Consider the following 11,806-nt stretch of genomic DNA (forward strand, 5'->3'; position numbering starts at 1 on the left):
GGGTGCTACTGTCGGGGTGGGGGGGGGGGGGGGGGGGGTTGGGCCTGGCGAGGCGCGCCGCAGAGACAATTAGCACCTGACCCCGACGTAGCGGCATGGGCGACAACGGCTACACTTCTGGGCACCCGCTCCATGCATGTGGCTCGCCTTTATCTCTCTAAAACCGGCGTAACGCTGTTCTCATTCCTCTCCTTTATCTACCACCGCCCCCTCCCCCTCCTCCTCCTCCTCTGTCTCCCCGCCTCCCCGGTTTCCTCCTGGTTGGAGAGGGCCTGTTTGCCCGGGGCGGGCTCTCTGAGACTAACACCTGCCGCACGGGAAGACATCTTTGTCGTCCGAAGCCTTGTTTGAACTGCTGCAGGGGACCAATGGCAGAGCAGGCCCTGTCTCTCTCTTTTGTTCTCTCTCTTGCTCTCTCTGTCTCTCTCTGTGTCTCCTCTCTCGCTCTGTCCGTCTGTCCGTCTGTCTGTCTGTCTGTCTGTCTGTCTGTCTGTCTGTCTGTCTGTCTCTGTTCTATATTCTCTCTCTCTCTCTCTCTCTCTCTTCTCTCTTCTCTCTCTCTGTTCTCTCTCAGTCTCTGTCTCTGTTTCTCTCTCCTTTTCCAATCTCTTTTCACTCCTGAATCTCTCTCAGAGCGGAAATTCTGGGCTCATGATGATGTTAACGATGACACATTAGTCTTTCCCTTATCTGGCTTATTTCCCCCCCCCCCCTCCCTACCCCCCCACCTCCTTCACTCAGGAACTTAACGTCATACAGAGCAGAAAGGGATGCAGAAGCAGCTGCTAAGTGCTGTGGTGGCGAGCAGGGGGACAGTAAAAATGTTCCAGCTTAAATGGTGGCTATAGAGGATTAGTCTATAGAGCGAAGGGTTAGAGTCAGGGAGAGGGGGGGAATAAAGACCTTGACGACCGTAGAGTTCATCAGCAGGTTTGGCTAAAAGCTGTCTAATCGCACATACCTGTATGATTAGGTCGGTAGAAGGCGGGGTTGGGGTGGGGTTATTTATGGAAATGAAGGATGGTACAGTTTGTTTTTGGTGGTGTTGTGTAGGAATGGGCCATGTGTCAGGTGGCGGAATGCTGCGCTGCCTTTGTTTGTGTTTGTGACTACAGTGTCACACACACACACACACACACACACACACACACACACACACACACACACACACACACACACACACACACACACACTCACACACACCCCTAACAGCCGCCCCCATCTATAGCCAAGCCCCTCCTCTTTTTTATATTCATATGCAGATTGTGAACACACACACACACACACACACACACACACACACACACACACACCCGGTCCTCCCAGAGCGCTGGGTGAGGCGGGCCCCAGCGGCCCTGATGCTGCTGGTGTCCAGCGGGCCTGCAGAGTGTCTGTTGCTCCAGCCATCTGCCGTCTCTTTTAGCCGGCGCAACTTGAGATGCCTCTGATAAACGGCAGGGAGGGGAGGACACACACACACACACACACACACACACACATCTATACACACACACACACACACATACACATATACACACATCTATACACACACTGACACACATACATACAGATACACACATACACACACATACACACATATACATACATATACATACACGCTTGTGCATACACGCATCCAGATACATACACGCACACACACACACACACACACACACACACACATGTACACACACACACACACACACACAAATAAACAGACACAAACAGATAGACACGCATATATGCACACAGATACACAAAAACACACGCACACAAACGAGGGGCTAGGAAAGGAAATAGGCGAGCAGATGCTGCCCTGACAAAGCAGGAAAGTTGTTTAAACTGGGAACATGGACGCCATTGGATGAGATTTTGGGGGCGGCTCGGGTGGGAGGAGTCAGGGAATATATGGAGAAAAGAAGTGGCATCATCTGCTTTGTACTATGTACATTACCTATTGTTTTCAGCTTAGTTTTGCCTAGCTTGCTTTAAAGTGGCTTTAGAGCATGTGAATTATTTCCTTCCCGTAATGTGACAAGGAAGTGCTTGTTTGGTCGGGGGTTAGCTTTGGAGAGCTCTTCCACTGCACCGGCGCATGTGTAGAAGGCATGACATTCACCCTGCACTGCAATGACTTGGATTCATCCACTCACCGTTTCAACAAAATATTCTTCAACCTCAATAAAAATCATCGGGCTCAGACACTGCTTTTAATCATGTGCTAAATCTTATATTTTCTATTTTTCTGGTCAATAAAAGGAAAACAATAAATTAAGCAGCCCGGGTAATCTGGTTCTGGGGAGCGTTCTTGTGCATGACAAAGCATGCTGGGAAATTCTGCCCAAATCACACACAGCCTGGAGGGATCCCTGCCACGTCTGACCATCTCCCTCACTCTTCCTCTCCCTCTCTCGCTCCCTCTCGCTCTCTCTCTCCCAGGCTCCCTGACCGGCAGCACCAGCGCTGAGAACGGCGTGGCCGCGGGAGCCGCCGACTCTGTCGACCAGGTGTCTCCCCCGATACCCCGTGCCACAAAGAACCGAGTTTCCGGTAAACTCCGAAGATCTGCCAGCGCTATTAGCAAGTCGTCCACCTGAGCTCTGTGAACCCCCTCCTCCTCCCCCTCCCCGCTCTTGCCCTCCATAAGTACAGCCTTTGAACTATTCCTCAAACTAAAACCTCACAGATCCGTCCCGTAACGCCGCCATGACTGCAGACATTTTGGTAGCCTCTCCCTCTATATATATCTATCTATTGTCCCGTGATCGAACATGTAAATGGAGCACATTGCAATTGTCTTGTTTTTAATCCATTTAAAAAAGCGCCCACTGTCTGTTTACTTCTCCAATGCATTTCCTTGTGTCTCGGGTGGTCGGCTGCTTCAAGAACGACGGACCCCCGGAGACGATGACTTATTTATGTGTGCGTGGGCTTCGGCTGAAGTAGGACTCTGTGACTCCCTTCACGTGTTTAATCGAACCTGTGATTTTTCCTCGTGCGCATTTCTTTCTGTCTCTCTTTGTGCCCGAGCAAAAACAAAAAACCACTGGAGAGCGGTGGGAGGGTGTGGGTTTAACTGATGGCGCTGCATCTAATCCCCGCTCCAGGTAGTTAACACTGGACGAGAGCCGGAAGGTTTTCCTGAACCTGGCAGGGAGAGATCCTCATTTCCTGCCCGCATGTTCTCTCACCAAAGCCGGGGAAAGACTGTTTTTAACGCACTCGAATGTTGGATCTTATGCATCGATTTTGTTCCTTTGTTGTTTTTCTTGGTTCCTTGGGTCGGTTCTGATGCTCCTATCTTGTTCTGGTGTATTTTCTCGATGTTTTGGACCAAACCTAGTGGGTGAAGTTGATGTCTAGAGAGGTCTGCACTGTCTGGAGCACTTATACAGACGCGGTTCTGGCTCTGGGAGACTGAGCATGCTCGGTAGAAGGTTCCGTTTTTCTTATTCTTTTTTACATTTTAATTATGTTGAAGCCAGGCTGAGCAAATTATGTTGTCTTTCCAACCTGGAGTTGAATCTAAACTCGTTTCGAGTACAATTTTTATCGCTGTTGGTTTCCTGTGTTTTAAATTAATTCCGATAGATTCTGCCATGCTTTGATTTATGCAACCACTGGAACGAGAAGAGACGGTGTAATTGTTTTCTAATGTGATTTTCATTTGACTTCCGTCCGGTTGTTCAAGCTCAGTTCCTCCTCCTCCTCCTCCTCCTCCTCCTCCTCCTCCTCCTGTCTCTCTTATGCCATCATCTTCTCCTTCTCCCTTCTTCCGAGGGGAGAGAAAGATCACATTCCGACGTCCCATCCCATGTCTTTTGCACTCGCAGTCGTCGAAGAACTTGCGATGGCTGTTTCTTATTTTTTTATGTCTTTGCATCTAAATTGCTTTAAAAGTTGATTTGCTTTCATGCACGTTTTGTTGATGTTTGTGTGTATATATAAATATATAAGGGGACAGAGTGAGAGATAGAGTGATATATTTGATTTATTCTGCTGTAGTGATGTGTAAACGTGTCCACATGCTGTTTGAGAGGCGATCTTTCGCCAGGACCTCAGGTGAAACTTTACTACGTGCACTGGTGTGTGTGTGTGTGTGTGTGTGTGTGTGTGTGTGTGTGTGTATGTGTATGTGTATATACGTACGTGTGTGTGTGTGTGTGTGTGTGTTGCATAGGGAGCCACGGTGGTTGTCGTTGTTTTTATTTGTAAGTGTGTGTCCAAGGAGCTTCCCACCCAGTTTCCTGTGCACTGTCTTCCCACTCTGATCCTTCACCATTACCCACTTCCTCCCCCCACTCCATCGGCCCCTAAACTCATCTCCAACGGATCTGCGTCTTCGCCCTGGCATCCTGGGTCCCGCCTCGCCGCACACAAACAAATAGAAATGTGCAGACACTCTCCCTGCGCACACACACACATACACACACACACACACACACACACACACACACACACACACACACACACACACACACACACGCCTCCTGCTCCCTGTGACTGAGCGCCCGCTGTGTTTCGGTCCCACGGTGCGCATGTGAACAGGTTGTCCTGCTCTCTGGGCGCCGTGGTTACTCTTTATTACAGGTGCTGCTGCTCTCTCGGTCTGCCATGCGCTCACCGGTGGAGTCAGATGACACCGTGTCTCCCTCCTCCTCCTCCTCTTTCCCATGCTACAGCCCTCTCCAGCCCCCCCCCCCCTCCCGTCCCCATGTAGCCTCCCAGGGGCCCAATGGGAGGGTGGGATCAGGTGGGGCAGGTGTCGAGGTGGCACGCCGCATCCGTGATCCAGCAACCCCTCCTAGCAACGGCGCAGGCTGAAAGTGCTCCGATGCCACCTCCAAGCTGCCCATTTCCGTTGTCATGGTAGCCAGGTGTTATTCAAGCAGAAACACACATACGCAACCTCTAAGGGGCTCCACCCATTGCTGTAACACTATCCCCATCTGTTGCATTACTATGCCTCATCTCCCCACCCCCCCCCCCCCCCCCTTCTCCATCCCGTTGTTTTTGTTTTGTACCGTTGCTTGCGTCTTGTTTCTGTTTTTAATTGACTTCCTGTTTCCCGCTCTTCGACCTATAGCGTCTACGCAACTGCGGGCTTTTGAGATGCAAGTCTGTTTAGTTTGTTTGTTTTGCACATCTTTTGAATGTATAGATTAAAAGCCTCTGAGGTGTTTCTAGCTTTTCCCGCTCTCTCTCTCGCAAGGCTGAGAACAGCCCAGGATGTTGATTAAAGATACTAGTGTGTAAATTATGTTTGTAGATCCATGTTGATGCATTGGGGATTAAGGAGTTGTTTAGTTTGGACCGAGATAAGGAATGTGTCTTATGTGTGCTGGCTTCTAATCATGTGATGCAACAGAGATTTTGTCCGTTAGTTTGTTCTGGTTTGGTGTTTCTGGTTTAGGAACTCTTGTCCTTTGTGAGCAAGAACCCAGGGCTCCTGTACCTACTGAATATAAATACAATAATGCTTGTAATATAACCTTTGTATATGAGGAAGAGGGTGAAAAGCTTGAAGCATCATTACTTGTGAACATATCAAACTGTTTTTAATGACCGAAGTTCTGCTATCTTTATTAGAAATGTGAAAATCAAAAACATTTCATTAAATTAATTTGGAATTCTACCTTGAATTAGTCACCGCTCCTTCTTTGCTGGTCTGCACTCAGTTATATTAAAAGGCTGCAGGAGGGGTGTGTGTGTGTGTGTGTGTGTGTGTGTGTGTGTGTGTGTGTGTGTGTGTGTGTGTGTGTGTGTGTGTGTGTGTGTGTGTGTGTGTGTGTGTGTGTGTGTGTGTGTGTTTTTGCGTGTGCATGAACGGCACCCATGTCAGAGAGGCGTGCGTGTGTGTGAGGAGGGAGTAAGGGCTGACGTGAGGCTCCGTCTGCGGGCCTTGTGACCCTGTTCCAGGGGGCGAGCAGCAGGGTAACCTGACCCTCCTCCCATCTGTCTCCCCTGCTGCCCCGCCAGCGCTCTGATGGCCGGCCCTGAATAATGGAGCCATAACCGGGAGGTACAGGTGCACTGTCTGTGGCACCCGGCGCTGCCCTGTCCTGTCCCGGCTGCCGGGACGCCCATGATTTACCCATGTTGACTCCGGTCAAAGTCCCCTTTAGCCCGGCCGTGTATTCCTGTGTGTGCAGTGTGAGCAGGGCTTTCCGTGGTGCTAGTCCTATTCTGAAAGTGATACGTTAGGGTTTTATACAGAACTAGCGATGGTCCATTTTCAGGTTTTCCAATAATATAAAAGAAGAATACTTTTAAGGTCACTTCCTTAAGAGAGAAAGGGTTCATTTGTGAATGTAATTTTGACAAATTCATAGTAGGCTATTTCTGTTTTTTGTGGCACTGACTAACCTTGACCAGTTGACAATCCCACCTTTTTCCTTGATTACTTTTTTTCAACATAGAAACGAGCTGACACAAACACAAAGAAGAGGTTTTAATACACCTTAATGGACATGTTAAGCAGGTGAGCAAAGGCCCGATGTGTGCCCTGGTCCATGTAGAATCTGAACTTATCGAGTCTTTTCATGTAGGCTAACGGCCTTGGAGGTGAACTATGTCACCTCCTTGTCCCCCTGTCTGGGATTGATTGGACAGAATTTATGAGTTGAAGTGCTTCTATGTGCAAGTGAAAGGATGTCATTGGAGCCTCTGCAGTTACAATTTATCGTCTGGCCTAAACGAACCTAATTAATCGAGAATCGAAAGGAGCATGACGAAGGAATCAATGTGTTTTAAGTGAAACTGCATCTTCCTTCTATGTGTTTTGTTTCATGGAAATGTATTTTTTTAAATGTTTCAAGTAAAGATTTAGTAATTGCTACACCAAAGTTCCAAGTAGAAACGGGTTCAGGCATTGTGTATATTTGCGATTGTAAATGTGTTTATTTAGGTCTATTGACAAATAGCCTGTAGAATTGTAGAAAGCTATTAACACTTGTTGTTAATGTTTCCTATTCTTAGGCGAAATATAATTTTAATATTGTAATTGGGATCATTTGAAAATAACATTAAGTGAATGTCAATCTGTTCTTTCGAAATCAGTAAAATGGACCATTTGAAACAACGGTGAGACTTCATAGGCTATTAAAACATTAGGCCACTTTTTTAAAAAATATATGTAAATATTCTATTTATTAATTAAATAACCACAACATTTAAAATAAATTGATCAGTAATTTAGTTCAACTAGTCCATGTCTGTTGCTTTCCACAACTTTCAGAAAGTGATTTGAAGAAAGTTAGGAGTCAAGATGTCCTTTGAAAATATTTTTATTTTAATAGACAACAACGATATACACATACAATCAAAGCGCTATAAAAGCCAACATTTATGAAAATAACGCGTCCTTAAAAAAGATTGCATCTAAGATAAGAGCTTTACGTTTTACAAGAGCTGTGGAGATTGAAGATTAAAATCGACCCACGACAATTATCACAACTCATAAATTGGACAACACATTTGGCTACGACATGTAAACTGCCAGAACGATTCACAAAATAATCACACGACACAACAATAAGTTACATAAAATAATTAGAATAAATAAATAAATAAAATTAGGATGAAAAATATTGCAACAATCTTCAATAATAAAATATGTGCCAGCATTCAAAATAAAACAAAATAACAAAATCGATGTTGACTTTTTAAGGCAGTTATACAGCGGAATTTGGATGTGGATGTGAACTATTCAGACTAGGCTTGTTTGTATTCTAAAGGCATTTGTGGTTCTACTAGAAGGGAATGCTTCGGTTTCTTTTTCTTAAGACAAAATTGATAGGTTTTGTCGTTCACACACTAGCGTAAAGCTACGATCACGGTCGGTGACTTCAAAGGCTTGGATGAAAAGAAGGATGGCGGGACTTTTAAAACGTTTCTTAGGTCTATAAGCTATAGTTAGCACGTGTGCCGTCTAGAAAAATACCCTTTTAACAGTCAAACTAACCCTTTGTATTCTTTTGATAAACTAATTTGAGGAAAAAAATCTCAAAATAGACCTATATGTTACTCAAGATATAGAGAAGCGTTCAACAATCACTGATTGGCATGAAAAAGACACCTCATGAAACACCATTTAAACATCAAGTTGCCCTGCCTCCTCGCGGGCCTACAGTAGTACTATGGCAATGTTCTCACAAAAAAACAATTCTTTCATCCAAAGACACATTTCTTTTTTCCCCGTCAAAGGCACGAAGGTTGTCTTCTCATTTAGCAGGCGGGTCGCACGGGCATTTGGAGCAGGATGACCTGCCTGTTCTCAGACGGGTGGCACTTATTTATGTGCCTGGTGAGTCCCGGCGAGCTGTAGAACGTGGCGGGGCAATACTTGCAGGGGTAAACCTGGGAGGAGTGCATGAGACGCAAGTGTCTCTCCTGGCTAGCCCTGTTGGTGAAATTCTCCCCGCACACGGGGCACAGTAGGCAGTCCACGGGGCTCAAATTAAGGGGACTTTGGTTCGCGGTTTCCTCTGAGGATGATGATGAGGAGGAGGAAGAGGAGGAGGAGGAAGAGGATGCTGAGGAGGATGATTCGGGCGCCTGGTCTGCCACCAGCACGCGGTCGTTGTTTTGAAATCCCTGCTGCTGCTGCTGCAACTGCTGCTGCTGTAACTGCAACTGCTGCTGCTGCTCCTCGTACAGTTTCTTCTGCATGGCCTGGTGGGCCAAGGTGTGTTTTCTTAGGTATGCTTGACGTTTGAACCTCTTGCCGCAGACGTTGCAGTCGAATAAACCATCTTCAGATCCCGATTCGGACAGGCCTGGGCTCGGGGTGTCCCTGTCACTCAGTAGTTCGGCGTGTCGCATGTCTTTGGCTTCCTCTTGGTGGACGGGCTTCACGCTGCAGGGCATTTTGGCGATTTCAGACTTGACGCTGTGCGGAGGCGGCAGCCCGGCTGCGCTGGCCCGGGGTTTGTGCCAGCGACGGTGCGAAGCGAGGTTCGCCGGGCAGCTGAACATCTTGTCGCACTCGGGACACCTGTACTCGACCCTCACGATGCGGGAGCACTTGTGCTGGGCTAAGGAGAAGGGGTCCGCATACGCCTCCTTACACAGCTGACAGACGAACTCCCCTAAAGGCTTATTCCCTCCCGCTGATTGAGAGCGCGGTTTCGTCTCCAGTGGCCCCTCTTTGATTTTGAGACCGAGCACCGGCGAAGTTGTCATTTCGTCTTCAAAGTTGAGCTTGCGGATGGCTTTGGGTTTCTTGGAGGACGGTTTCGCTTTGCGTTCTGCGTGGTCACTCGCGGGTCTCTTGGTGGCTGCCCGGGCGGTGGGGACTGAGGGGACTGCCGGGATTGTGCTGCTGGTGGTGGTGCTGATGCTGCTGCCGGTGCTGCTGCTGGTGGTGCCGCTGCGGTTGCTGTTGCTGGTGCCGATCTTCAGATCCACGGGGGCGAAAAGGACGTGGTCTATGTTGGAGAGGGAGGCGGGCGTGGGGAATGACTCGGCAGAAATAGGCGAGCCAAGGTTGAAACTTCTCTCGAAATATCCCCGCTCGTGTTCCTTGCTCACGGGGCGGGTGGGGCTGTAGAGCGCCTGGTACACCGCCTCGGGGTTGCCGAATTGCCCCGGCTTCTCCAGCCTGGGGACCGGCGCGTCCGCGGCGAGGTCCGGCGACGGTGCCGCGCGGTAAGGGAGGGACGCCACGACGGACACGGGCAGGAAAGAGTCCGCCCCGTGGATGCTGGGAAAGGCGGCCGGGTGGGGGTGGTCCTGTAGGTCATCTTCTTCCGAACGAGTCCTATACGAAACATGTGCGGATTTTCTGTTTCTTTTCACTAGAAATCCTTTGGGCATCTTTGCGAATGATGATTGCAAGGCACTTTGGAGCGGTGGAAGAGGTCTCGAGTATCCAGGTTTGTTGAAATGATGGCACCAACAGGAAGCAGTATCGGACTTTATCTTTCAATTCTATCGATCCTTCTGTTGCTGAAATGTTTTCGTCTCCAAGGCATAGCTCCACTCTTTTTATGCCGGGGTGATGCTATTGTTCTCGCCCCCTGTTGCCGCATCCCCGACCAATCACACGCCACCGAGATCCCAGCGGATTCGATTGTGGGAGGGCTTGAATTCTGGGATGGTGGATTTCGTTGGATGATGTGCAGATAGCTTAGCAGATGTACTTGCGGTTTATTACATTAAGGTGCGCGCGCAGCCCCACCCCGGCCGAGGCACACGCCGGGCCCTCCTCCTTTTACGGTCTGATGGCTCCCTATACAAATGCACACGTGCCACGGCTTTGTGGCTCTCCTCTGGGGGCCACAGAGCTGCCAAAAGGAAATGTCCATCAACGCTACAATCATCACAATTTAGAAGGTTTACGAAAAGTTTCATAATACATACCCAAACAGCATTAACGTTTGCGTAATTTCTTAACAATAAGTATATCAAACGATAGTAGCCTACATCAAAGTGACAATACAGAAATGCCTGTTGGGTGTTAAAAACCAGGCTACCCAGAGTGAAAAACCTATTATTTCTTTCAGATTTGATTGTAATCCTTTTCTCCGTGTTATTTACCGCCTGGTGTTTCTCATTATGCGCAACGTGGCTATGGGTTGACCCAACACTAAAGCTCAATTTTTACTTCCATTCTATTAAATCATATGTTATATATATATATAAAAAAAGAAGCCTATTCTCAGAGACTGAATCTTTATTTGGGGGGGGGGGGGGGGGGGGGCACGTGTCTGCCTTGGTAGTTTAACTCGACATATAAATCACGACCAGATCTCGCTGCATACATAAGTAATAAGAAGAACCCTCTTGTCTTTTGTGCACAATGGCCACGTCTGCCCACGCTGGATATCCCTTTTTTTCGTTTGAAAGGCAAATTGACCTCTTCACTGTGAAACAGGACCCACGGCCAATCTGGCCTACAGCGAGGCGCGTGCTGGGCGTAATCAGCGCGCCAGACAAAGAAGAAGGCCGCTGCACGAGCGCCCGCCCTCCCGCGCCCTCCCGCTCCCGCCACTGCTTGTGTTGTAAAATGCTGAACAAATAGCTTGTTCCCAATAGCCAAAATGCGGGGCTTATTGTTTACCGCTTGGCAAGGTAGAAGACAGTTATATGCCGTTTATATTTTTATGATTTAATTGTAGTAAGCTATCTACACCAATAAAAAAGGTTTTGTGTCAAGATGTAATAGGCCTTTTTCGTTTTTCCACGCAAACATAATTATGTTTTGGTATAAGCCTGGGTTTAATTCTTCGCCTAGCAAAGTGGATTACTCACCATCACTTTGTTGGGGAGAGCAAGGTTATTGTTTAAAAATGTACTACATTGTTCAAATAAATCTAAAAGTTCCACCTATCATCAAAAGAATGTGTCATGTAAAGGAAGATACTGGAAAATAGTTGTGGTTGCTTGTTGTAACTTGACCGTATCGTGTATAAAAGTGCACATAACAAATAGAATGCATATTTTTTCGGTTTATTTTTAAATAATACACATGTAGTAAATGGCTGGCGTCCGCCACTCGGCAGCGGGGGCATGCTCCCCGCTCCCCGACCAGTAAAGAATTAATCTCTATCGTCGGGTATTGTTCCCCTCATTTGCATAAAGCTGCAGTATGACCAAGTCAAATAATTACACAATCGAGCTGAGACGTTGGTCTGTTCCCTTCAATGGGCCTCTCTGTTGCGACAGCTTCTCACCTGCTTGAACGCACACCGTTATCTTATAATTTGAAAGAAAATAATGTTTTTTATCAAGCGACTGTTTTTAGTTTAGTGAAGGAGAATGGAGTCGGTCTAACTTCTTTCTTAACTGGTTATCACAAAATAAA

The 11,806-nt window shown here is 47.5% G+C and overlaps 2 protein-coding genes across 5 annotated transcripts in view; one reads left to right on the plus strand and one right to left on the minus strand.

Annotated features, from left to right (window-relative positions):
- ralgapa2 (Ral GTPase activating protein catalytic subunit alpha 2) overlaps positions 1-5,635 on the plus strand; it is a 108,771-nt gene extending 103,136 nt beyond the window's left edge. For all 4 annotated transcript variants that reach the window (XM_030357149.1, XM_030357152.1, XM_030357153.1 and 1 more), the window contains one exon: positions 2,440-5,635. In XM_030357149.1, the coding sequence (XP_030213009.1) occupies positions 2,440-2,597 (158 nt within the window). In that variant the 3' untranslated portion in view covers positions 2,598-5,635. The remainder of the gene's footprint in view (positions 1-2,439) is intronic.
- A 1,635-nt stretch (positions 5,636-7,270) lies between these two features.
- On the minus strand, positions 7,271-10,114 carry insm1b (insulinoma-associated 1b). The gene has a single exon (XM_030357154.1). It carries the CDS (start codon positions 9,814-9,816, stop codon positions 8,227-8,229), a length of 1,590 nt encoding a protein of 529 aa, XP_030213014.1. The 5' UTR covers positions 9,817-10,114; the 3' UTR covers positions 7,271-8,226.
- Between the last annotated feature and the right edge of the window lie 1,692 nt (positions 10,115-11,806).

This window comes from Gadus morhua, chromosome 5, assembly GCF_902167405.1.
Source record: "Gadus morhua chromosome 5, gadMor3.0, whole genome shotgun sequence".
NCBI lineage: Eukaryota > Metazoa > Chordata > Actinopteri > Gadiformes > Gadidae > Gadus > Gadus morhua.

Excerpts from the sequence above, each read along its gene's own strand:
- insm1b (XM_030357154.1), bottom strand. The coding sequence starts at position 9,816 with ATGCCCAAAGGATTTCTAGTGAAAAGAAACAGAAAATCCGCACATGTT.